The sequence below is a fragment of the Leopardus geoffroyi genome, chromosome E1 (assembly GCF_018350155.1).
Source record: "Leopardus geoffroyi isolate Oge1 chromosome E1, O.geoffroyi_Oge1_pat1.0, whole genome shotgun sequence".
In the NCBI taxonomy this organism is placed as follows: domain Eukaryota; kingdom Metazoa; phylum Chordata; class Mammalia; order Carnivora; family Felidae; genus Leopardus; species Leopardus geoffroyi.
Window position 1 is genome coordinate 45,674,552 of NC_059330.1, and position 27,208 is coordinate 45,701,759.

The following is a 27,208-nucleotide window of genomic DNA, read 5'->3' on the forward strand; positions in this document are numbered from 1 at the left end:
ATAGGTTTCTTGTTAAAGTTGCACAAAAAGAAAAAGATTCCATTGAGCCAGTAGATAGCCGTGATTTCCTTTGTGATAGTGAAAGTCATCCTACATAATAACCCTCCTCTTTCTTGTCTCCCTCACACTAGCTACAAAGGTTGTCAAAGTTAAGTGCAGGTTAATTTATTTTCTTTATATTTTGTATTTTATTTATTATTTTGTATTATATTAAAGCATTGCAATCATTTTTATGTGAATATTTTTGGGTTGTGGAATGAATCATTTGAGTTTCCATTATTTCTTATAGGGAAATTTGCCTTGATATACAAGTGCTTGCTTTGGATTACAAGTGTGTTTCTGGAACAAATTATGCTCGCAAACCAAGGTTTTACTGTATTTCTTTTTATAAAATTATAACTTCACAGTTGTTAGCAAATACTTCATCGGTACTGGTCAGGCTTGGAGGGCCAGCATACTGCTGAAGTGTAGTAACTTCTACTTTCTTAACCCTAAGCTTCTTTCAGAAATCCTGGGCATTCCACAGTGCATCTTATGAGTCCCACTCCATTCAGATATTGTGAGTATTTGTTGAGTGAACCAGGTACAGCAAATAGACCAACTGAAAAATTGTTGTGGCTTATTCATCGTAGCTTTTCTTAACTGAAACTTTCACTTGCTATCTCACCAGTCTTGGGGAAGATAGGAGATATTTGAAAGAATGCTGTGGGGTTGAGTCTAATGCATTGTGGATTCTGAGTATTTCCAATTTGGGGTTCAAAGATTATTTCTTGATCCTCTTTTCCAACAAATGGGAGAAGTTCTTGTGATGGATATAATTTATCAGAACATTGTATATTCGCAGGGTAACAGAAACTAGGTTATTGTTACCAAGGAGTCCTCTGAGTGTTTCTCACTTCCAGAAGATAAGGCTTAGAGGAATTTTTCACTGTGTTCATTATGGCTGTCAGCCCAATAATGTGTTTCTCTGAAACCATGTCTGTTTGTTTCACTAAAAAGGGTGTTCTTGTCAAGACGGGGGTACGGGTCGTTCAATTCTTGCAAATAGTTCAGTTTCAGAATGATATATTTATAAGGTAAACCAATCTTTATGTTGTTAATATCAATTGCCTCTTAGAGCAGAACTCTGGTGAATTATTATTGCATTGATAATCTCTATATCCTGGGTTTGTATGGATCAGGGTCCTGGTGTGATGTGGTGTGTGTGTGTGTGTGTGTGTGTGTGTGTGTGTGTGTGTGTGATTTGCTAATTGTCCTGGGAGGGGATGGACTAGGGCAAGATGTCATTGCAATTCATTTTCTTTGTAATCTAGTTATTACTGTGTTAGTTTATGTCTTCATTCTGCAAATATTTATTGAGCACCTTTTATGTGTTGGACATAGAATGTGCAGAGATAAAAAATTGAATTTTTACATTCATAGGCTAGTAGAGGGAACAGTTAAAAAAGCAATTATGATAGAATGTAAATGTTTATTATATGAGAAGGACAGAGGAGGGATAGGTAACCAGAACTTGGCTGGGGTAGTCCTGGGAGTCTTCTGGGAGATGTCTGAGCTAAAATTTGAAGGATGAGTAGGAGTTAGACAAGCTGAGATAGCAGTATGTTTGATTCTCTAATTTACATAAATGTCTTTATTTTTGTTAAATCTTAATAAAATAGTTATACAATTTTTGACTTTGAAGCCTCCTAAAATAATAGTGACCAATATTTAATGGGTTTTTATTTTATTTTATTTTATTTTTTTCAACGTTTATTTATTTTTGGGACAGAGAGAGACAGAGCATGGACGGGGGAGGGGCAGAGAGAGAGGGAGACACAGAATCGGAAACAGGCTCCAGGCTCTGAGCCATCAGCCCAGAGCCCGACGCGGGGCTCGAACTCACGGACCGCGAGATCGTGACCTGGCTGAAGTCGGACGCTCAACCGACTGCGCCACCCAGGCGCCCCAAATGGGTTTTTACTATAAAAAATAATATATAATGGGCTTTTTCATAAGCCAGGCACTGTGCTAAGTTTTTACATGAATTATTTAATTTCACAGCCATCTGTAAGATATAGAGAGTTTAACTTGCCCAATATAACATATCTAGGAAGTAGTAGGACAGCAAGTGTATCCTTTTGATCATTGTGGTATAGTGCTGTGTTCATAAAAGCCATCTAGTATAGTTCTTCTCTTCTTATGCTTGAATACCTTTTTATCATATCCTGCCCGTGAACAAAGAGCATTCATTTAAAAAGCAGTGGAACATTTTTGAAAACTAAACATGTACTAGGCCCCCCAAAATCTCAAATTTTGCAAAGCAGAAATCTAAGAAACACATTCCTGACTACAAAAGGAAGAGCTAAAACAACAAAAAATTGAAATACTTGGGAAATTTTAAAACTCTGTCTTAAAATCCCTCCCTGCCACCTCCGCCCCAGCTTAAAAGATAATCAGCAGAATGATAGATTATATATAGAAGTGAACATCTGTGGGGAGTGTTGGAGGTGTGCAAGTGCTATTTGTAGAAAACTTTACAGTTTTAGAATGAAGCCCATAATGTATAAGTGAATTAAAGCCCACAACATATAAATGAATTAAACTCTGAACCTAAGAAACCGGATAAAAACAACAAAATAAAAAAGTAAAAGAAAGGATTTTTTTTTTTTAATTTTTTTTTTCAACGTTTATTTATTTTTGGGACAGAGAGAGACAGAGCATGAACGGGGGAGGGGCAGAGAGAGAGGGAGACACAGAATCGGAAACAGGCTCCAGGCTCTGAGCCATCAGCCCAGAGCCCGACGTGGGGCTCGAACTCACGGACCGCGAGATCATGACCTGGCTGAAGTCGGACGCTTAACCGACTGCGCCACCCAGGCGCCCCAAAAGAAAGGAATTTAAAAACATGAAGGTAGAAGTCAATGAAGTAGAACTTTTAAAAATAGATTTAACAAATACACCAAAAATCTGTTTTTTTGATAAGAATATTAGGTAACTCTCTGACCAAGGAAAAGGAGAAAATATTTATAAACAACATTAATCTCATGTCTTCACACCTCATATCACCATATCAGCAAATCCTGTAAGTTATATCTTTAAAATATAGCGCTTCTAACCAGATAGCATGTCATTTCTGTCATCCTGGTGGTAGTCCTCATAATCTCCTGGGCTACTCAATCTAAGAGTTGGAGTGCCTGCAATCTATTCTTTATGGACCAGTATTTCATCAAAATTCTCTAGTGGTGTCCCATCATACTGAGGATAAAATTCAGTCTTTTCCCAGATCTACAGTGCCCTTTAAAATCTGAACCCTAACTATCTCTGTGGCCTCATCTACCATTCCTTCTTATTCTTCTCCAGCCACATTGGACTTCATTGTTGTTCCTTGAACATTCCAAGCTCATTCCTGCCTCAGTATTTTTGTAATTGCTTTTTCTCTGGCCTCGATCTTCATATACATTCTGAAAGATTACCTCCTCATTTCATTCAGATCTCTGCAAATGTCATCCTCTCAGACAAACTTTCCCTGATCTTATTTGTGTAAGATAGCACCTTCTCTCACTCTTTAAATGTTGCCCTTCTTTATTTGTCTTCATAGCATTTTTCACTCCTTGAAATTAGATCATGTATTCATTTGTTTACTTATTGTTTCTTTTCCCTTCTAAATTAGCAAAAATCTTGTCTGGCTTTTGTTTTAAAGCTTTATATTTCCAGGGTGCCTGGGTGGCTTAGATGGTTAAGCATCCAACTCTTGATTTTGTCTCAGGTCATGATCTCATGGTTTGTGAGGTTGAACCCTGTGTCGGGCTCTGTACTGGCAGCATGGAGCCTGCTTGGTATTCTCTCTCCCTCTCTCTGCTGCTTCCTCCCACTCTCAAAATACACTAAAATAAATGAAATAAAAATATAATAAAATAAAGAAGTAAAAAGTAAAGTAAAATAAAATAAAATAGAGCTTTATATTTCTAATACCTAAAATATTGCCTGATATATAGTAGAAAATGATAACTCTTAGTTGAAGGAAGGAGAGAACAAGAGATTTAACTACATATATAATGAAGATTAAGAGCAGGAGGATATTGCATGTAAGTTTTGGTTTACAGATTGAAAAGTTAGAAGAAATGATTTTTTGAAGAAAAATTTAAATTATGATATTTAAAAATAATTGGAAACCTACTTATGTGAAAAATCTGGAATAGGTAAATCCATAGAAAGCAGATTAGTATTTATCAGGAGCTGGCTTCTGATTCTGGTATATTAAGTATATCAGGTATATTCGTATATATTAAGTATATCAAATATATATTAAGTATGTCAAACTTTCCCCCTGCATTGCTGAATTGATTGATTTTTCACAGTATCACCTCTTCCTCATACATATCTACTGTGGGTTTTGTGTGTATGTTTGTGTGTGTGTGTGTGTTACCTTTTATTTATTTTTAAAAAAAGATTTTTTTTTCAACGTTTATTTATTTTTTGGGGGACAGAGAGAGACAGAGCATGAACGGGGGAGGGGCAGAGAGAGAGGGAGACACAGAATCGGAAACAGTCTCCAGGCTCTGAGCCATCAGCCCAGAGCCTGACGCAGGGCTCGAACTCACGGACCGCGAGATTGTGACCTGGCTGAAGTCGGACGCTCAACCGACTGCACCACCCAGGCGCCCCAACCTTTTAGATAAACCTTCCTTATGTCTCTTATCTCCCTTTTTATCTTTTAATTTCATGCTTTAAAAAAAATTTTTTTAACGTTTTTTTTTTTTTAATTTATTATTTTTTTTAATTTTATTTATTTTTTTCCAACGTTTATTTATTTTTGGTACAGAGAGAGACAGAGCATGAACGGGGGAGGGGGAGAGAGACAGGGAGACACAGAATTGGAAACAGGCTCCAGGCTCTGAGCCATCAGCCCAGAGCCTGACGCGGGGCTCGAACTCACGGACCGCGAGATCGTGACCTGGCTGAAGTCGGACGCTTAACCGACTGCGCCACCCAGGCGCCCCAATTTCATGCTTTTTTAAAGAAAATGGTCGTTTTCTGTCCCTGTTTTATGAAGGCCATCTCTTACTGTATTGTCTTTTGGATTTGAATTAGATCCTTCGAAAGGGCATCCCTTCCCTTTGATTAGCTGGATCATAAACTCCATGAAAGAATGGACTGCTTATCATTAGCAGCTAGGACAGTACCTGGTGCTTGGTAGCATGAAAATACATGTTTGCTGAATGAATGAGTGGGTACATGTTCCCTTTATTCTGAAGCATTTTAAGAAAATATGCTTCATATTGATTTACAATATTTTCTATGTTTATCACCAGATGTAGGGTATGGCTTGGTCTTGGTTTTGCCATCCATTTATTCATGATTTATTGAGCCTCTAGAATGTGCCAGTCAGTGTGTAATTACAAGGATGGCAGTGAACATGACAAGCATGGTCTGTTGCCTCGTAGGACACTCGTATGTTTAGTGTGGAAGTTGAACATTGTAATTTATTAGTGTTATAAAAGATCAGGAACAAGGTGTTTAAGTATTGGGAGTTATAATTGGCGGAGCTAATCTAGTCTGTGGCATGAGTGAAGGTATATTCTGACTGGTTAGAAAAGTTAGGTGAATTAGAAAGAATAAAAGATGAATAAACAACTTAGTGACAGTGCTGATTTACTGGGCTAGAAAGTAGTAGCTACAATTAGAGGAGAGTGATATCCAGATAATAGGTGACAGAGTAATGGCAATCGATTAACTAGAAAGGGAGGTATTAAGAAAGGATTTTTATTTTTTAAAGTTGAGAGGATTTTTGAGCATAGGGAAATGCTGATGGAAGGAGCCATTAAAGGAAGAAGTTCAAAATACAGAAGAAGTAAAAATATAAAAGGTCCCAAGAAGAATGGAAGCGGGTGGAGTATAGAGCAAAGGTAGAGAATTTGAAAGTAATACATTTATCTATCTACCTATCTATTTTTATAGTGTTAGTGACAGAGTACATTTATTTTTATCCTATTTAGATTGATAACACTTCCTTCTGGAAGGAATTTATATGATTTTCTTTAAAAAAATTTTTAATTCCAGTGTAGTTAACATAGAATATTAAATTAGTTTCAGGTGTACAATATAGTGATTCAGCAATTTTATACATTACTCAGTGCTCATCAAGATAAGTATACTCTCAATCCCCTTCACCTAATTAATATATTTATTTTAATAGGAGGAGAAGTTGTGTTAATTGGCTTAAATTTGTAGGTTTGTTGGTAGGTAGTTGAAGGAGTTCTTATGATTTTGAAGACATGTGTTTTTCTTTGTGTTAATAGGAGCCAAAACCATTGGCTGAGAGTGATGGAGAGAAATGAGAGGTCAAAGTGTTGAGAAGGAATTGACTAGAGAAAAACAGTAAATTGCTAAACAGTGAAAAGGGTCAGTTGAAATTTGCAACTGTGGATTTCTAGTGTATTAGTCTAGTCTGATGACATGACTTTTCTCCAGTAGTGCTTAATGGCCTTGGCAGAGTAGAATCAGCTTGAATTTTGATTTTTGTCTGGTGTATGGAACCAGAGAACAAAGGGGCTAGGGAGTTTGCTCAGAGAGTGATTGAAATGATAGGTCCAGTATTCTCATTTGGTGAAAGGAAACCAAAGACCAGAGGAAATTGATGCCTAGAACTCAAAAGCCTTCATCTGTATCACCATATTTGTCGAAACCACTTCCTAAAATCTGGAGGAAAAAAGTTTTATGTATATTTTCCTGTGCTGTTGCATGCCACACTTCTGTTTATGTGCCCATCTTTTTCTTTGGTGATCTAACTAGAAACCTTTAAGATTGTATAGGTTAATAGCAAGATTTGAGGCTAAGATTTAGATTTCTGTACACCTTGCACATCCATGGCGCACCCCAATGCTGTTGTTTTTTGTGATATGTTGAGACTCAGGTGTCTTGTGAACTCTATAGCTATGGTGTAAATTTTTAATCAGTGTGTGAAGTTTATTTTTGTCACAACTATGTATTATTAGTTGAATGTCTTTTGGTTTGACTATAGAGCTGAGTTAAATGATGTGGAATAACTTGATGTGAGAAGTATAGAATTACTTTAAACTGGTGCCTCCCCTCAAAAAAAAAATCAACTGTTTTCCCTTAGAACTGAGAACTTTTGCTTTTACATATAAAAAGATAGATCTAGAGTAGTATAATAAACAGTTCTTAAGTAAGAAGAAACTTGGACAGGTTCATTATTAGTGTGGCAGCTGCACGCTTTTATAGGTGTTTGAGACATTGTTATGTGGTAATAATAACTATGTTATACATGTTTGTTGCTATTGTGATTGTATTCATTTCCTGTTGTTCTTGTAACAAATTACCATAAATTTAGTAGTTTAAAACAACACTAAGATATTATATTTTTTACAGTTCTGGAGATCAGAAGGTTGAAATGGGTTGTATATGGGCTAAAAACAAGGTTTTAGCATAGTTGTAGTCCATCTGGAGGCATTAGGAGAGAATCTGTTCCTTGCCTTTTCCACTGTTTGGAAGCCACCTGAATTTCTGGGCTTATGGCCACATCACTTTGACCTTTCTTCTGTCATTACATCTTCTGAGATTGTTCTGCAGTTTTTTCCTGTTATAAGGACTCTTGTGATTACGTTAGGCTTATCTAGATAAAATCTAGGATAATCTCCCTTTCTTAAATTTTTTAACTTAATCACTTCTACAAAGTCCCTTTTGTCATGTAAATCCTAGAGGTTAGAATATGGATGCCTTTGGGAGAGGGCCTTTATTTTATTGACTTTGTCCTTTTTCAAGATTGTTTTGTCTATTCTGGATCCCTTGTATTTCTGTATGAATTCTAGAATTGACTTCTTGATTTCTGCAAAGAAGGTCGCTGGGATTTTGTTAGGTGTATTGCACTGAATCTATAGATCAATTTGAAGAATATTGCCATCTCAACAACATTAAGCTTTCCAATTCATGAACATGGGTGTCTTTCCATTTAATTAGATCTTTTTAAAGTTTTTTCAATGATGCTTTGTAGTTTTCAGCATACATGTCTTGTGCTTTTTTGCTCATTTTATTCCTAAATTTTTAAAAATTCCATTTTCCATTGCTCTTGTAAATGGAATTGTTTTCTTGATTTCATTTTTGGATCTTCATTGCTAGTGTATAGAAATACAATTGATTTTTGTGTGCTGCAGCTTTGCTGAATTCTCTTATTGCTCTGATGGGTTTTTTTGGTGGATTCTTGAGAATTTTCAGATACAAGGTCATGTTATCTGTGAATATAGATAGATTTACTTCTTCCTTCCCAATTTGGATACTTTCGTTTCTTTTTCTTAATTGCCCTAGTTAGAACTTTTGTAACAATGTTGAATGGAAGTGATGACAGCAGGCACCCTTGTCTTATTCTTAATCTTGGGGGGAAGTAATGTCTTTCAGCATTAAGTAGGATATTAGCTGTAGGTTTCTCATAGATGCCCTTTATCAGATTGAGGAAATTTCCTTCTAAGTGTGTTTAGTGTTTTTGTCATAGAAGGGTATAGGCTTTTGTCAAATGCTTTTTTTTTTGTTGTTGTTGAGGTGATTATTAGAGTTTTGTCCCTTATTAGTATGGTGTATTACATTGATTGATTTTTCATATATTGATGGTTCATTTCTGTGAATGACCTTGCATTTCTAGGATTCACTCATTGATTATTGAATGTGAGAAAATTCATCTGTCATAAGGTTATCTGAAGACTCATAGTCTGAGATTTTTTATGTGATCAATTTCACCTTCATAAGAGTTGAGAGTGCTGTTGTCTCTCTTTTTGTATTCATTTTCTCATCTAATACTTGTAAAACGTCTTCCTTTGACAGTATTCTTCTCTGACATTTTGGGCAGAAAATGAAAATTCCTGTATTCTCAAATGTGTTCTCTGAGGGCTTAAAAAAAAACAAAAAACAAAAAACAGTGGCTAGAAAGCTGGTGTCTCCAAACTTGTGTCTTGAAAGTTGATGCAACACTTTAAGGCAAAGTGATAAGAAAAGCAAAGGAGGATATAATAGTGATAATTTATTTCATTGTTGAATCATTCTTTTAGAAAATTCCAGATGTTTCTATTTCCTTCTTTTTTTCCCCGTTTTTTGTAGTGAACAATACTGTGTAATAATAAAGCAATTTATCCACTGAATACCTTTTCTAAATCCTATTATCTCATCTGGGTTGTTTCCCAGGCATTGTTTCCTAGGCAGTGCACCTCAGGGGCTCAGATGGTATTTGTAGCTATAGTTGGGTAGGAATGGCAAACTGAGGACATATTGATCCTTGGTCTGTGATATAAAGATCCAGAATCTGGGATGAATTGAGAACTCATCAATTGTAAATCCATCTGGACAGATTACCTATGCTAAAATAATTGCTTGAGTTGAAATTTAGAAGTTAGGCAGCTTAGCTTAATGGGGAGGAAGGTTCAGAAGGGTGTAAGGAATAATGCTCTTTTAGATATTTTTAAAATATGTATTTTTAAAATTCAAGTATATGTGTTAATTTTTAGTATGTTTCATTAAAACCATGTATTATAAAATATTATCACTTTTTTTCAACACTTCCATCACATCTACATCATTAACCACTGCATCCTTTCATACAATATTTAAAAATTTCTTTGAAATTTTGTAAATGTGTGATTGTGTATGTTTGTTCCCTTACAGAAATTTCTCTGAAGGGAAGCTCTAGGTTGATACATGCTGGAAAATGGGTAACATTTACTTTAAACATATATAATTTACTTTTTCGTAGTTATACCAACAGGTTGTTTTCAAGGGGACTCTGAAGGCACTATCCAAATTAGCATTGTGGAGAAAATCATAAAAGGAGGTTTTGTTGGTTGTCTGGGTAAGGAAAGATAATACTCATTAATCCATCATTTGGATCACAATGCATTCTTGTTTTTGTAATTAGAGTTCTACAGATAATGTCTTACTTTATTACCTTTCCTTACTTTTTATTTTCTTACTATTTGAAACATTTTCTTCAGATCCCATGGAACTTTAAAAGCACTTGAATGGTGTAGTTTATCCACTAGGCATAGTTCTAATGTCAAGAAACTTGTTTCTAGAATTGGAAAACAAAAATATAAGAATAAGCCAATCCATCACAAAACCAAAAATGAGAATAAAAATAATACCAAGCACTCCAAATGGAAAAGGATATAGAAAAAGATTTTTTTAAGAAAGCTGGCTTATACTGAAAGATACCCTCTGTGGAAAAGCTAATGGGAATACCATAATTATTTAGCCTGAGTAGTGCAGAAGTGCTTAATAGTTAATTTGATTTCGTTATTATTACATAAACATTTTTATGAATAAAATAGTGCAAGACTATATTGAGTAATAGGTTGAGTCTCCAGCCTTGGTGGACCATTTAGAAAATAGTCAATACTTTTCTTGAATGGTTTAGATCAGGTGTCATAAGCATAAAATGCTTAGGGGCCATGCAGATAACATGATGTTTGAATCAGTTAAGTTTAAGACAATTAGAAATGACTGGGGGGATGTGAATGGCTTCTTTGGTATCTTACTGCCAGAGACTTTTACTTGCCAGGAATTTATTTGATGATTTCTCCTGAGAGAGTTACCATTTTTAAATTTGGATATATAATTTGGAAAAAGTAAGATGAAATTTAGCCATATATTACTGTCATAAATCCAATTAGATGAAATTGCTATTTCCCACTTAGCTTCAATTTTGTGGAGTTTCTATATTAATATTTTATTACAATAAATTTTCTGGTGATGTGTTATCTTGAATAAGAAAGTCATTTTATCAAAGTATAACTATGAGATGGATAATTAGTTTTAAATAAGTATGTTATGTTTCATTTTATTCTTTATACATTTCAGTCAACTTTTATAAAATATTTTAGGACTAGCAAAGAAAAAAATCTCTACACTTCAAAAAGTGATCATTGTAATTATTTTATTGCATACATCATCGTTTTTTACTTAAGTTAACCTTAGAATATTATCTTGGCTTATTTTTAGACATGAGATTTTTATTTATGTTTGGCTCCTGGTCTAGTAAATTTTAAATAATGGTTTAGTCACATAATCTGTGCTGTTAATTTTTTTTCATTTTGAGACTTTGAAGAACTGTACATACATATTCAAAGTTATATGTATATAGCTATATAACTTCTGAGTTAGGCAGAAGTTTGAAGTATGACTAGAATTTTCTTGTCTGTTTCTCATATAAATATTTGAACTTGCCTAGAGAATTTCTGTTTCCCTGGTGCTTAATCATCCTAGGTAGTGCCCATTGTTATAGTTAATTCATAACCTGTTCTTGTCTATTGAAATTTACTTGTATTGTGTCCCCTTACCCCTTTAACAGGTTAGTAATCTGATGAATCCAGTTCTTTGCTCAATTATTCATTCATTTATTTACTCATTCAAGAAGTGTTGAGAGCCTCCCATGAGCTAGGCATTGAGGATAAAAAGAGTTAAGACCAGGTTTCCCTTATAAGGGATTTGATTTGGACAGTGATATACAAACTGAAGAAATATAATTGATTAATTCAATCAATATTTATTTGGCCTCCATTGTTTACCAGGCACTATTCTCCAGCTATGGGTTTGCAGCAATGAAACAGGCAATTTTCATGTCTTCATGGAGCTTATATTCTAGTGGGGGGACAAACAGGTATATCATTTACAGATGAGTATTTGAAGAAAAATCAAGCGTAGGAAGAGTTGGGTGAGAGCTTTGGAGCATAAGTCATACCACAATGTTGTCCCCCTTTGAGTTAAAGGAGATGGTCTTTTGTACCTCGGTATTAAAAAGACATTGGTGGCTCTAGTTAGCTTAGATCATTCTCTGAAGGTGGGAACAGCTCTGAGCCATTAATTAACACCTGAGGAATGTGTACTCTGATCCTGTTACAGGGATCTGGGTAGATGTCAGAGTCCACTAAAGCAGGGTATCTTTTCTTTTCCTCCTCAATGTGTTTTGTCGTAATTTTTCTTGGTACATTTGCAAAGACTAAAGCCAACCTGTAACAGTATGTTTCTTTCTTTCTTTTTTTTTTTTTGTTAACTCACTAGATTAAGGTAAAATGAGTTAAAAGGCATTATTTCAAAAACCAGAGTCAAATGGAATAATACTTGAGACTTTTAATTAGGATCACTAGATTTAGAACTTTCATAGTTTCAGTTAATGTTTTAAATAGATTGTGTCCCTTGTATAAGAATAGGCACTGAAGAGGAGGACCAAAAGCATGGGTTCAAATATGGTCTTAAGCTTATATTAGCTGTATAACTGTAAGCATGCTATTTTACTTTCCTTTATCTCAAATTTTTCTTTAAAACAAAGCAAATACCACCCATCTTGAGGTTTCATTGGGGACTAAAAGAGATCATACATATAGAATATTTTACATATTTTGTTGATGTTTGTATATTCATAGAAAATCTTATACATAAGAAAATAGTTTTTCATTCTCTTTCAAGAAAATAAAAATTGAGGGGTGCCTGGGCGGCTCAGTCTGTTAAGCCTCTTACTTTGGCTCAGGCTATGATCTCACGGTTTCTGGGCTCAAGCCCCGCATCCAGCTGTCTGCTGTCAGCATGGAGCCTGCTTCAGATCCTCTGCCTCTCCTTCTCTCTCCCTCCCCTGCTTATGCACTCTCTCTCTCTCTCTCTCTCTCAAAAATAAGTAAACTTAATCTGATGTGAACATTTACTGAAGTTTGACAGATGCATACATCTTTGTATTCCAAACTCCTTCAAGATACAGAATTTACCATTATCTTGGAAAGTTTCCTTGTGCCTTTTCTCAGTTAATCCTCACATCTACATGCAAGAGACAATCATTACTCTTGATTTTTTTCTACCATTAATTACTACATACACTTTCATGTAAGAGTCTTTTATTCAACATATTATATTTTAAGATTTGTCTGTGTTGTTGAATATATGAATATATGAATTATTGCTGAGTAGTATCCCACTGCATGAAAATCCCACAGTTTATCCATTTTCCTACTGATGGACATCTGGGCTACTTTTTGGCTGTTATGAATAAAGCTGCTATGAAAATTGTCAATACTAATCTTTTTATGCACATGTTGTAATTCCTCCTGGATTATATAATGGGTGGAGTCATAGGTATATGCTTAGTTTTATAATAAACTGCTAGACTTCTGTCCAAAGCAGTTATACTCTTACACTAAAACAATGTATTAAGAGTTTCAGTTGCTTTTCATCCTGGTCAATATTTGATATTGTCAGTCTTTGAAAAGTTTGCTCTTCTAGTGAAGCATTGTGTTGGCTCTTTGTAATTTGTATTTCTGCAGTGACAAATTGTGTTATCTCTTTCAATATGTGTGTTGGCCATTCATATATCTTCTTTATAAAAGTGTCTATTCAGATCTTTCACCCATTTAAAAATTTGACTGTCTCTTTACTGAGTTGTAGTTGTTCCTTATCTTGGATATCAGTTCTATGTTAGATATGTGTTTTGTGAATAATTTCTCCCAGTTTGTGACTTGCTTATTTGTTTTGGTGATGCTAATTTTTTATAAGTACATGTTTTTTAAAAATTTAATAAAGCCCAAATATATCATGTTTTTCTTTTATGGTTATTACTTTGTGTGTACTAAGAATCCTTTGCCTATCTCTAAATTATGAATACTCTTCAGTGTTTTCTTCTAAAAACTTTATGATTTTAACGTTTATGTGATGTTTAATGCTTGATTTATTTTGAATTAACTTTCATGTATAGTGTAAAGCACAGATCAAGGTTAATTTTTTTAAAGTGAATATCTACTTGTTCCACCAGCACTTGTTGAAAAGACTTTCCTTTACTCATTAATAACTTGGTAAAAAAAAAATGACCATCTAAGTGTAGGTCTTTTTCTGGGCTACCTATTTAGTACTATTGATCTGCTTGATGATACTTATGAGAGTACCATACTGTCATGATTTCTGGAGCTATAGAGTAAGTCTTGAACTCAGGTCGTATAAACGCTGTAGCTTTTTTTGTTAGTTTCCAAGATTGCTTTGGATATTGTAGGCTCTTTTGTATGCATTTTATGCATTTTGTATGCATTTTAGAATGAACTTCTCAATTTCTCCAAAAAATGACTGCTGGAATTTAAGATTGTTGTCTCTTTAGAACATTATAGGGAGAATCAACATTTTGACAACAGTGAACTTTCCACTCTATGAACATGGTATATCTCTACATGTTTAAATATTCTTTAAGTTTTCTTTTTAAGTAACCTTTGTAATTTTCCATGTCTTCAATTAAGGATTTTTGAGTCCATGTTCATAAGATATGTGGTCTGTAATTTTCTTTTCTTGTAGTTTCTGTTAGGTTTTGGGATTAAGAGCATGCTGCCCTCATAAAATATGTTTGGAAGTATTCTATTTTCTTAAGGAAATTTTATAAGATTGGTATTGTTTGTTCCTTAAATGTTTGGTAGATCTATATAGTAATCTGGCCCTGTAGTTTTCCTTGTGGGAGGAGTTTTGATAAGTTCAATTTCTTTAATAGAGATAGGCCTGCTTCAAATTTTCTGCTCAGTTTTGTGTCAGTTTTGGTAAGTTGTATTTTTCAAGGAATTTGTTTTAAATAAAATGTTAAATTTGTTGTAAAGTGGTTATATTATGTTCCTATTTAAAAAAAGCCTTTAAGGGACACCTACGTGGCTCAGTCAGTTGAGCATCTGGCTCTTGATTTTGGCTCAGGTCATGGGATTAAGCCCTGTGTCAGGTTCTGTGCTGAGCATGGAGCCTGCTTAAGATTCTCTCTCTCCCTTTGCCCCTCTCCCCTGCTCACATACTGTCTCTCTCTCTCTCTCTCTCTCTCTCTCTCTCTCTTAAATGGAAAAAAAAAGGTCTTTAATATCTGGGGCACCTGGCTGGCTCAGTTAGAAGAGCATGTGACTCTTGATCTCAGGGTTGTGAGTTTGAGCCCCATATTGGCTATAGAGATTACCAAAAAAATAAACTTAAAAAATAAAAATAAAAAAGACTTGAATAACTAAAATGATGCCCCTTATTTCCTTTCTGATGTTTGTAATTTCCCTGTTATTTTTTGATCAGCCTTGTTAGGGGTTTATTAATTTTACTCCTTTTCAGAAATCCAGTGTTTGGTTCATTGATTTGATCTTTTTTGGATTTGTTTTCTGTATCATCCATGTCTACTCTTTACTCTTTCTTTCCTTCTACTTTCTTTGATTTGCTGTTTGTTTTTGAACTTTTGAGATAGAAGCTTACATATTGATTTTCATTTGTCTCTTCTAATACGTGCATTCTTCTTTACATTTATTTACAAGTATTGTTTTAGTTTCATTTTCTATGTTTACATAGTTTATATTTTCATTATAATTTATTGTAAATATTTTTAAATTTCCATGATGATTTATATATTTTTATTTTTTTGACTCATGGGTAATTTAGAAGTATGTCACTTAATTTTCAAGCAGTAGGGGAGTTTCTCAATTTTTGAAAATTGTTCACTTCTAGCTTAATTGCCTTGTAGTCAGAGAATATACTCTCAGAGACTTCAGTCCTTTGAAATTTAATGAGATTTGCTTTATGATTCAACATATGGTCCATTTTGGTATGTGTATTGTGTACAGTCTATATTCTGTTTTTATTTGGAAGAATGTACTATGTATATTAAGTCTGGTTGGTCACATAGTTCAAATCTTCTGTATCTTGGTAAAAATTTTTTTTCACCTGCTTAATCTTGTAGTGATTAACAAAGGTGTGTTAATCTCCCACGTGATTATGGATTTGTCTGTATCATCTATTAGTCTTGTTTTTTGAACTTTTTTTTTTTTTTGCTTTATATATATTAAAGCTTTGTTATTGGGTCCATTCATACATAGAAGTATAATATCTTTTTGTTGGTATGACTTTTTAATTATTAAGAAATGTCTTTTTTTTCTTTAGTAGTGCTTATTGCCTTAAGTTGACTTTATCTGATATTGGCTTAGCTATGACAGTTTCCTTTTTATTGTTTTTTTGGATAGTACACTTTTCCCCATCATCTTATATTTAATCTTTCTGTGACCATAAGTAGTCTTATAGTAGAGGGAATATTTAACATAATAACTATAATTTGAGTTTAAAGTTACTATCTTACTATTTGTGTTTTAATGATGTGCACTGTGCCTTTTCTCTTCTTCTTTGGTTCAATGAAATATTTTAATTATTCTTTTTCTCACCTCAATTAGCTTTTTTAATGGCTATCCTAGAAATTTCTACATGAATTTTGAGTTATTGCAGTATGGTGTAGGTTATTACCTCTGCCACTTCCTGCATAATGCAGATATCTTAGAAACTTTGACTCCCATTTACTCCAGTTCTGGCTTTTTTAAATTGATTGCATGCATTTTAAAATTTTAAACTTAAAAATATAGTAATATAATTATTTTTATGTCATTGTTCATGGTCATTGTTCATGTTTGCCAATATTTACCTTTTTTACAGCTCTTACTTTTTGCATTTGTTTTTTTTTCCCTAGTATTGTTTTCCTTCTGTTGGAAGAATTTGTTTTTAGTGTTTCTTTTACTGATAAATTTTTATTTGTTTTTCTGAAATCACTTTTATTTCATTTTCATTTTTCAAACATTTTTTAAACTGTGAATAGATTTCTTAATTGGCATCTATTTTCTTTCAGAATTTTTTTTAAAGTTTATTTATTTTGAGAGAGAGAGAGAGAGAGTGTGTGTGTGTGTATATGTGTGTGTGTGTGTGTGTGTGTGTGTGTGTGTGTGTGTGTGAGCAGGTGAGGGGCAGAGAGAGAGAGAGGGAGAATCCCAAGCAGGCTCTGCACTGTCAGCACAGAGCCCAATGTGGGGTTCGAACTCATGAAACTGTGAGTTCATGACCTGAGCTGAAATCAAGAGCCAGATGCTCAGTCGACTGAGCCAGCCAAGCACCCCTTTCAGAATTTTAAGAAGTCATTCCATTGTCTTCTGCCATTCATAATTTCTGTCTAAAGTTATTTTTCAGTCTGTTGATTGTTGCTTGCTATTTATTTATTTTTAAAGTTTATTTACCTTGAGAGAGAGAGTACAAGCAGGGAAGGGACAGAGAAAAAAGGAGGGAGAGAATCCCAAGCAGGCTCAGCGCTTTCAGCACAGAATCTGACGAGGGTCTCAATGTCATGAACCATGAGATCATGACCTGAGCTGAAATCAAGAGTCATTGTGCTTAACCAACTGAACCTCCCAGGCGCCGTGATTGTTGCGTATTTAAATCTGTTTTTTCCTCTAGGTCTTTAAAGATGTGACTTTATATCTTTCACTAATGTTAGAAAGTTCTTGGTTGTTATCATTTCAGATATTGTTTCTGGCTTATATTCTCTCTCTCTTCGTCTGGGAGTTCAGTCATGTGTGTGGTAGAAGCTTTCAGTGGATTCCATAGGCCTGTTTTTCTCTCTTTTACATTTTTCAACTTTTATTTCTCACTGCTTTGGTTTGGATATTTTTTTGGAACATCTGTTTTAGTTCAAGTTTATTCTGTTCAATCTGCTAGAGGCACCAAGCACTAACAACACTTTGGAAATTTTGCTATGAAGAGTAAGGATATAGGAGCAGTAATTGGACCATGTGGGAATAAAGAGAGGGACTTACTTTTCGTTTTTGGTTAGACATACTAACATGTTTATGTTATGATTGAAATGATTCAGAGAGAAAAAAATTAACTCTGTGTGGGAAAGAAAAGGAAGATGATTTTTGGCTAAAAGTCTCTGAGGAGGTGAGAGAGGACATAATCCAAAGCACAACTGGGAGAACTTTGCTTTGATAGAAGTGGGACATAAAGAGAATAGGCACTAATTTATTAGTGGTCTTTGAGGTGGAATTCTGGCTTGCGATGGAAAATATGCACTGTTGTAAGTTTCTAGACTCTTAAACTTTGGGAGTGTGTGTGTTGGGCATATGGGAAAATTGTCCAAGAAATAGAGAGTTAGTGAAAGAGTAGACTGTATTGAGAGCTACTTAATACTTTCTTCTATTTCTGTGTGCCCTCAGTGATAGCTGCCTTTATCTTTTATGGTACTCAAAGTACTACAGTGTACTTTTAAGGAAATATTTAAATGTTTAGTTAAGTTAAATTAATTAAATGTTTTTCTCATACCATTAAAATTTCTTTATATTCGAACATAGTTAATTCCTTAAAGTGCATTTAAAATTAATTATTAATAGTATTTTGAATAGGAAAATCCAGGTTTCTAACATTTTCCCATATTATCTTTTACAGTTCTGTGAGTACTAGAATAGCACAACCATGTTTCGGAATAGTCTCAAGATGCTTCTTACTGGAGGGAAATCAAGTCGTAAAAACAGATCAAGTGGTAAGTGACTATGCTACATTTATTCTGTGTGCTATTTTAGAAAGGGAAGTTCTTTTAGGGATCTGAATTGATGCTACAACTTTATATATTTATTAAGTGGTTAATTTTTAAAAAAAGGAAGTTTACATTTCTCTAGGCTGCCATACTCTTTTTTTTTTTTTTAAGTTTATTTATTTATTTTGAGAGAGCGTGAACAGGGGACAGGCAGAGAGGGAGGGAGAGAGAGAATCTCACGCAGGCTCCGCACTGTCAACATGGAGCCCAGTGCAGGGCTCAAACTCACTAACTGCGAGATCATGACCTGAGCTGAAATTAAGAGACAGATGCTTAACTCAGTTATTCAGGTGCCCCAAGGCTGCCATGCCATACTCTTAATATAAGACGTAGGAACACTTAAATATTTACCAGGAACAGTCAGATAAAGGAGTTTGTGGATGAAACATATTTATTTCTGATATATGAGGGAGTAAAGCTTCTGTGTACTACTTATTAAAAACTTTCTAGACATAAATTTATTTTTTGAATTAACATAGGAAATTATTTCATTCTTAGGCACCCTTTGGGGAATGAGACTGTAGAAATAGGAACTGCCCTCAAAGGGTTGTACAGAAAGTGAAATATAAACTTAGATTTTTACAGTCATTAAAATAAAGTTTATGAAGTTTGTTTTAAGAATAAGGAGATAATTCTTAAGCTTTTAAGGTAAAAAACATAAACTTGTATGTATAGTTTTTTTGGAGAAATGTTGATAAATGTAGTAAATGTTTTCTGTTAATGGGTTGTAGATACTTATTGTTTCAATCTTCTGATTTTCTAATTTTTCTGCATTTTACAAATTTACATTGGTGGTATATTCATTATTATTCACTTAAAAATGTTTTTAAACTCTCATTGTGATTTCTTCTTGACCCATAGGTATTTAAAGTGTAATTGTTAATTTCTAAACAGTTGGTGCTTTCCTGTTTTCTTCTTCTTATTAACTTAGGTTCCGTGATAACAGTATAGTTAAGTTCTCTTATATTATTATTTTATTTTTTTGATTAAAAAATTTTTTTTACTGTTTATTTATTTTTGAGAGAGAAAGACAGAGTGTGAACAGGGGAGGGGCAGAGAGAGAGGGAGACACAGAATCCAAAGCAGACTCCAGGCTCTGAGCTATCAACACAGAGCCCAGTGCAGGGCTCGAACTCACTGATGCAGGGCTTGAACTCAGCAACCTTTGAGATCATGACCTGAACCAAAGTTGGATGTTTAACGGACAGAGACAGTCCAGGTGCCCCTATTTTTTTGATATTTTTTGAGATTTGCCTTACAGCTCTGCTTATGGTCAATTTTTGGTGAATGTTCTAGATGCATCTGAAAATAATATGGATTCTACAGTTACTGGGTCTAGTGTGGGTCAGTTTTGTTAATGGTGGTACTCAAATATTTTATACCCTTATTTATTTTAAAGAAAGTATTTACTGAGAAAGATGTGATTAAATCTCACACTATGATTGTGGAATTTTCTCCCGTTTCTCCTTCTGGTTCCTGACAATTTTTGCTTTATATATTTGGAACCTATCTTATTAGACACACTGAAATTTAGAATGGCTGTATCTTCCTAGTGAATCTGTTTTACCATAATTAAATGTCCTCTTTATTTCTAATAATGTCTTCTGTTTGAAAGTTGACTTTGTCTAATATTACTGTAGCTATCCTACCTTTCTCTTGATCACAGTGCTTGCAGAGTATAATTTGTTTTATTCTTTTACTTTCAGCATTTCTGTGTGGTTTTACTGTTAATAGGGTATAATTGAGCTTTCTTTTTTTAATTTATTCAGACAAATTTTTCCCTTAAGGGAGATGTTGGTTAATACACATTAATTCAACCAATGATATATTTGTGTTTAAATATAACACATTACAATGTGCTTTCTACTTATACTGCCTGTTCTGCATGCTTTCTCCTTTCTTGCTTTATTTTTGATGTATCAAAACATTTTTTATTATTCTGTATCTCTTCCTTTTGACTTAGAAATTACATATTCTTGTACTTCTTTCAGTGCTTACCTTAAAGATTAAAACATCAATCAAAGTTTGATGTCAAATGGTACTTTTCCTTTCTTCTTGGACAATGCAAGAGCCTTACATTCATTTCCCCTGAATGTATTTTAAACTCTACAAGACATTATTGTTGTTTTATATACTCACCATTATTTAGGTTTACCTATATATTTGATCATTTCACTGATTCTCATTCCTTCCTTCATCCCTCACTTCTTCTAGATGGGATCACCTTTAATTTTGTCTGGAGAAGACCCTTTAGTATTTCCTTCATGTGGCAAATTTACTTTGCTTTGGTTTATGTGGAAATGTCTTTATTTTGCCTTTATTTTTGCAGGATATTCTTGCTGGGAATAGAGTTCTAGATTGGCAGTTGTCTTTCAGCACTTTCAAATATAGTTGTCTTCTGGCTTTTTTTTTTTTTTAACTTTTTAAAATGTTTATTCATTTTTGAGAGACAGAGACACAGTGTGAGTTGGGGAGGGGCAGAGAGAGGGAGGCGCAGAATCTGAAGCAGGGTCCAGGCTCTGAGCTGTCAGCGCGGAGCCCAACATAGGGCTTGAATCCACAAACCTTGAGATCATGACCTGAGCTGAAGTCAAATGCTCAACTGACTGAGCCACCCAGGAGCCCCTGTCTTCTGGTTTCTTGAATTATTTCTGGTGAGAAGTCAACTGTTAGTCTTAATTGTTGCCTCTTTAAAGGCGATCTTTTTTCTCCTTGTTTTTAGTTTTCTAGATTTACAGTGATGTGCCCAGGAGTGGTTTTCTTTCTTTTTTTTTTTATTTTTTATTATTATTAAAGTAGAGTTGACATACAATGTTATATTAGTTTCAGGTATACAATAGTGATTGGACAATTAGTATACTGTACTTTTCATCTCCATGACTTGTTTTATAACTGAGGGTATGTACCTCTTAATCTCCTTCACCTTTTTTGCCCTTCCCCAAACCACCTCCCTTTGGCAGCCACTAGTTGGTTCTCTGTATTTACAAGTTTGTTTCTATTTGGTTGGTTGGTTGGTTGGTTGGTTGGTTGGTTGGTTGGTTGATTTTGTATTTTAGATTCCACATACCAGGGAAAACATATGATACTTATCTTTCTCTGATTTTTCACTTAGCACAATACCTTCTTCCATCATTGTTCATCATCTATTTATGTTTGTAGTGTTTCTTGAATTTATGGCTTGTTGGCTTTCATCACTTTCAAAAAGATATTATCCATTATCTCTTCAGATTTTTTCTCCCTTCATTTTCACTCTTTCCTTTATTTTTAGGACTCCAGTTATGCATTTGATAGACCACATGCATATCATCTCTGTCTCTTAAAATCTCTTCCTATCCTTTTCTCTCTATATGCTTTATGCAGGATATTTTCTTTTTGATAAGGCTATCTTACAGTTCACTAGTTCACTCTCCAGTGGTGTATAATCTGCCCTTAACTGTATTCAGTTAATTTTAGTTTTTTGTATATTTCAGTCCTAGAAATTCCATTTGCCAACTTAAATTTTTTTGAAATAAATTTAAGCTTACTGAAAGGATGCAATAGTAGTACAAAGAACACATGCCCTTCCACACATTCATGAGTTTTTAACTTTCACTGCATTTATTTTATCATTCTCTCTCTATACATACATACATACATGTTCTGTCTCCCTCTCTCCCCAAGTCTGGCTTCTCTCTCACACTCACTTTTTAAAAAATCACTTGAGAGTAAGTTAAATACATTATGCCCCTTTACTCTTTAAAAATTTTAGTGTGACTTTCTTGAGGAAAGGAGGTTCCTCTATATAACCACAGTATAGTTATCAATTTCAAACAGTTTCACATCGATACACTTTTTATCTAATCTACCATTTATTTTCCACATTTTGTCAGTTTACCGAGTAATTTCCTGTGTAGAATTTTCTCCCTTCTTCCCAAGCTCTAATAAGGATAAGGCATTACATTACTTGTCATGTCTTTTTATTCTCATTTAATTTGAAATACTCAACCTTTTTTGACATTTTTGAAGAATAAAGTCTCTCTCTTTAAAAATAAGCAGAAGCCCCTAATTTTGTGTTTGATTTTTTTTTTTTTTTTTTAATGACTAGATTCAGGGTATGTATCTGTGGTCTGAATGTTACTTAAATTTATGTTTTTTCTTCTTGGGGCATCACAGCTGGAAGCGCACAGTGTCCATCTGTCTCTCATTAGTGATTTTGATCACCAAATCAAGGTGCTCTCCAGGTTTTTCTACTAATGGATACTGGTTTTCCCCTTTCAACTTAAAAATAATCAGCAGGTAGACGCCATTTGATTCTTTTTATGGTTTTCATTTCTTTGTCAGTATTCTCAGTCTTGTCTCTTATGTCCCTAAACATAGTAAAATCTGTGTCTGGTAACTAAATGGGTCTGTTTCTATTGTCTCTTTCTTTTGGTTTCTACTAATGTTATTTCATTTCCTTGTTTGTCTGTTACTTTACTTTTTAGTTATTTTTTTGAAGTAAACATTTTATTTTGGGTTAAATTTGGATTTAGAGAAAAGTTGTAAAGATAATACAGACAATTCTCAATACCACTTACCCACTTTTACCCATTGTTACATCTTATATTATTATGGTCCATTTGTCTGAACTAAGAAACCAACATTAGTAAACTACTGTTTACTAAACTGCAGATCTTTATTTGGATTTCATTAGTTTTTCCATTAATGTCTTCATTATGTTTCAGAATCCAGTCCAGAGAACCACATTACATTTAGTTATTTTGTCTCCCCACACAGTTTGATTGAGTTTGGCAGAAGACAGATAATTATTGGCATCACTTTTTGATCACATGCACACACACACACATACTCATAGAGATCAGAGATCTGAGTGGTTTCCAAATTTGACACCTGAAGAAATGGCTTATCCCAAATTTATTTTCTGGCCTAGAACCATGATTTTCTTAGATACCTTCAGTTGTTCACTTTTGACACCAGCACTAGCATTTTCTATCACTTCACAGCTATTACTTTCTATAAGATATTAGTAGAAATCAATAAAGTCATACTAGGATTCAGTTGTGAATAGACTTTTTGATCTGAGTACCAGATAAGCGACTTATGTATACATACTATTCTGATTAAAGGTAGGCATCATATTTGCACTTTAGCAAAATTACAAATGATTATATCTTAGGCTTCAGAGTAAGTACAACTCTAGCAGAGATATTATTCAATCCATACATGTCAGGGTTCTACTGTAGTATTAAAGCTAATTCCTTTTGATTTACTAGGTATTTAATTATGTCAATAATGATTTTGGGGGGTCTCATTTTACTATTTATTCTTCTCCATGGTTTTTCGTGTAAAATGTTTATAATTTAGTGTAGTTATAAGTTAGATTAGGTATAAAAATAGTGCTTTGTATCCTATGTGAAAAGAAGCCAAATGTACTCCAAGGTAGGAAATTATAAAGCAAGAATAAATTCTATATTTTAAAAAAAGTATACCTATCGAATAACATCATTAGTGTTTTCATTGTTATTTTTTTTCTTTAACTGTTAATGAATAATTGGGTGGACTTTATTCTTTATATTAACTTTTGCTCCTAGCTTATATTTAAGATTCATAAGGTAAGTTTTCTCATAAGCATAATTATTTGTTTTGTTTTAGGAAACTAACTTAGTATTCATTTAAAAAGAATTTGTAATAAAGGGAAATTGTCTTGTTGTAATTTGTATTTTAAATAGTTGATCTGAACTTTTGTGTAGGCCACTATATAAATATTTCACAGAAATAGATTTTATATCCAAAAATAACAAATGAATTTTCTCAGGCAGAGTTTTTTCCCTAAGCATATGTAAATACCAGTTTTATAACTGAATTTTATAACTTCTTTCAAAATTTTCATGTAAAAATTATTCTTGATACATGTAGGACTCCTAAGTTTTATGAAAAAAAAAAAAAACAATTGTATGACTCTTTTTAAAACATTATGAGTTATAAAGGAAATATATATGTTTCTCTTTTTTAAAAGTTACGTTTAGGGGTGCCTGGGTGGCTGAATCGGCTAATTTCCGACTTCAGCTCACGTTGTGATCTCACAGTGTGTGGAGTTTGAGCCCTGCATCAGGCACTGTGCTGATAGCTCTGAGCCTGGAGCCTGCTTCAGATTCTGTGTCTCCCTCTCTCTCTCCCCTTTGCGCACTCACACTGTCTGTCTGTCTGTCTGTCTCTCTCTCAAAAATAAACATTAAAAAATTAAAATAAAAGTTATATGTTTATATATTTTCTTAATTTTTGTCTTAACTTACTATTTTAAACATGCAAGTAATTAGTGAAAGTTAAAATATGCTTCTTTGAAAACATTTGACAAAATACAGCATCCTTTCTTGATAAAAACCATTAAGAAAGTAGGGATAGAAGGGTCATACCTCGAGATCATAAAAGCCATATTATGAAAGACCCAACGCTAATATCATCCTCAATAGGGAAAAACTGAGAGCTTTCCCCCTAAGGTCAGGAAAAAGACAGGGATGTTCACTCTCGCCACTGTTATTCAACATAGTATTAGAAGTCTTAACCTCAGCAATCAGACAACACGAAGAAATAAAAGGCATCCACATAGGCCAGGAGGAGATCAAACTTTTATCACTCTTTGCAGATGACATGATACTCTATATGGAAAACACAAAATATTCCACCAAAAAACTGCTAGAACTGGTCCATGAATTCAGCACAGTTGCAGGATGTAAAATCAATGTGCCGAAATCACATTGATTGGTGCATTCCTATACAACAATAATGAAGCAACAGAAAGAGAAATCAAGGAATCAATCCCATTTACAATTGCACCAAAATCCATAAAATACCTAGGAATAAATCTAACTAAAGAGGTGAAAAATCTATACACTGAAAACTATAGAAAGCTTATGAAAGAAATTGAAGAAGACACCAAAAAATGGAAAAAGATTCCATGTTCCTGGATATGAAGAACAAATATTGTTAAAATGTCAACACTACCCAAAGCAATCTAAATATTCAATGCAATACCTATCAAAATAACATCAGCATTCTTCACAGAGCTAGAACAAGCGATCCTAAAATTTGTATGGAACCAGAAAAGACCCTGAATAGCCAAAGCAATCTTGAAAAATAAAACCAAAGCAGGAGGTATCATAATCTTGGACTTCAAGTTGTATTACAAAGCTGTAATCATCAAGACAGTATGGTACTGGCACAAGACCAGACATTCAGATCAATGGAACAGAATAGAGAACCCCGAAATGGACCCACAAATGTATGGCCAACTAATCTTTGGCAAAGCAGGAAAGAATATCCAATGGAATAAAGACAGTCTCTTCAGCAAGTGGTGCTGGGAAAACTGGACAGCGACATGCAGATAAATGAACCTTGACCACTTTCTTACACCATACACAAAAATAAACTCAAAACGGATGAAAGACCTAAATGTAAGATAGGAAGCCATCAAAATCCTCGAGGAGAAAGCAGGCAGAAACCTCTTTGACCTTGGCTGCAGCAGCTTCTTACTCAACACGTCTCCAGAGGCAAAGGAAACAAAAGCAAAAATGAACTATTGGGACCTCATCAAAATAAAAAGCTTCTGCACAGTGATGGAAACAGTCTGTAAAACTAAAAGGCAACCGACAGAATGGGAGAAGATATTTGCAAACAATGTATCAGATAAAGGGTGAGCATCCAAAATCTATAAAGAACTTATCAAACTTAACACCCGAAAAACAAATAATCCAGTGAAGAAATGGGCAAAAGACATGAATAGACACTTCTCCAAAGAAGACATCCAGATCACCAACTGACACATGAAAAAATACTCAGCATCACTCATCATCAGGAAAATACAAATCAAAACCACAATGAGATACCACCCCACACCTGTCAGAATGGCTAACATTAACAACTCAGGCAACAATAGATATTGGTGATGATGCAGAGAAAGAGGATCTCTTTTGCACTGCTGGTGGGAAAGCAAACTGGTGCAGCCATGCTGGAAAACAGTATGTAGGTTCCTCAAAAATTTAAAAATAGAACTACCCTATGACCCAGCAATTGCACTTCTAGGTATTTATCCAAGGTATACAGGTATGCTGTTTCGAAGGGGCACACACACCCCAGTGTTTATACCAGCACTATCAACGATAGTCAAAGCATGGAAAGAGCCCAAATGTCCATCAATGGATGAATGGATAAAGAAGATGTGGTATATATATATATATATATATATATATATATATATATATATATACACACACACACAATGGAGTATTATCCAGCAGTCAAAAAGAATGAAATCTTGCCATTTGCAACTATGTGGATGGAACTAGAGGGTATTATGCTAAGCAAAATTAGAGAAAGACAAATATCACATGACTTCACTTATATGAGGACTTTAAGATACAAAACAGATGAGCATAAGGGAAGGGAGGCAAAAATTACATAAAAACAGAGAGGGGAACAAAACATAAGAGACTCAAATATGGAGAACAAACAGAGGGTTACTGGAGGGGTGGTGGGAGGGGTATGGGATAAATGGGTAAGGGGCATTAAGGAATCTACTGAAATCATTGTTGCACCATATGCTAACTTGGATGTAAATTAAAAAAAAATAATCAAATAAAAATAAAAAAATATGTTTCTTTGATAGATGTTAATGTCATTAATTGGTATCATTGTAATTGTAAACCATCATTCAAGTATGAATGGGAAAAATAACTGCTAATTTCACATATTCGAGAACTCAAAGTATAGTACCCTAGTGTAACACAGCTGTCGGAAGAACAAAACTTGAGGGTATCTCCCAGCAAAGTAGAAAATAAATGTAAATAAAGCAGGAGGTATAGAAAGAAAAGT

At 34.1% G+C, this 27,208-nt stretch overlaps 1 protein-coding gene across 6 annotated transcripts in view; it reads left to right on the top strand.

Annotated features, from left to right (window-relative positions):
• Positions 1 to 537: 537 nt before the first annotated feature.
• TANC2 (tetratricopeptide repeat, ankyrin repeat and coiled-coil containing 2) overlaps positions 538 to 27,208 on the top strand; it is a 325,771-nt gene continuing 299,100 nt past the window's right edge. For all 6 annotated transcript variants that reach the window (XM_045489387.1, XM_045489388.1, XM_045489389.1 and 3 more), the window contains exons 1-2: positions 538 to 559; positions 18,214 to 18,307. In XM_045489387.1, coding sequence (XP_045345343.1) covers positions 18,241 to 18,307 — 67 coding nt within the window. In that variant the 5' untranslated portion in view covers positions 538 to 559; positions 18,214 to 18,240. The remainder of the gene's footprint in view (positions 560 to 18,213; positions 18,308 to 27,208) is intronic.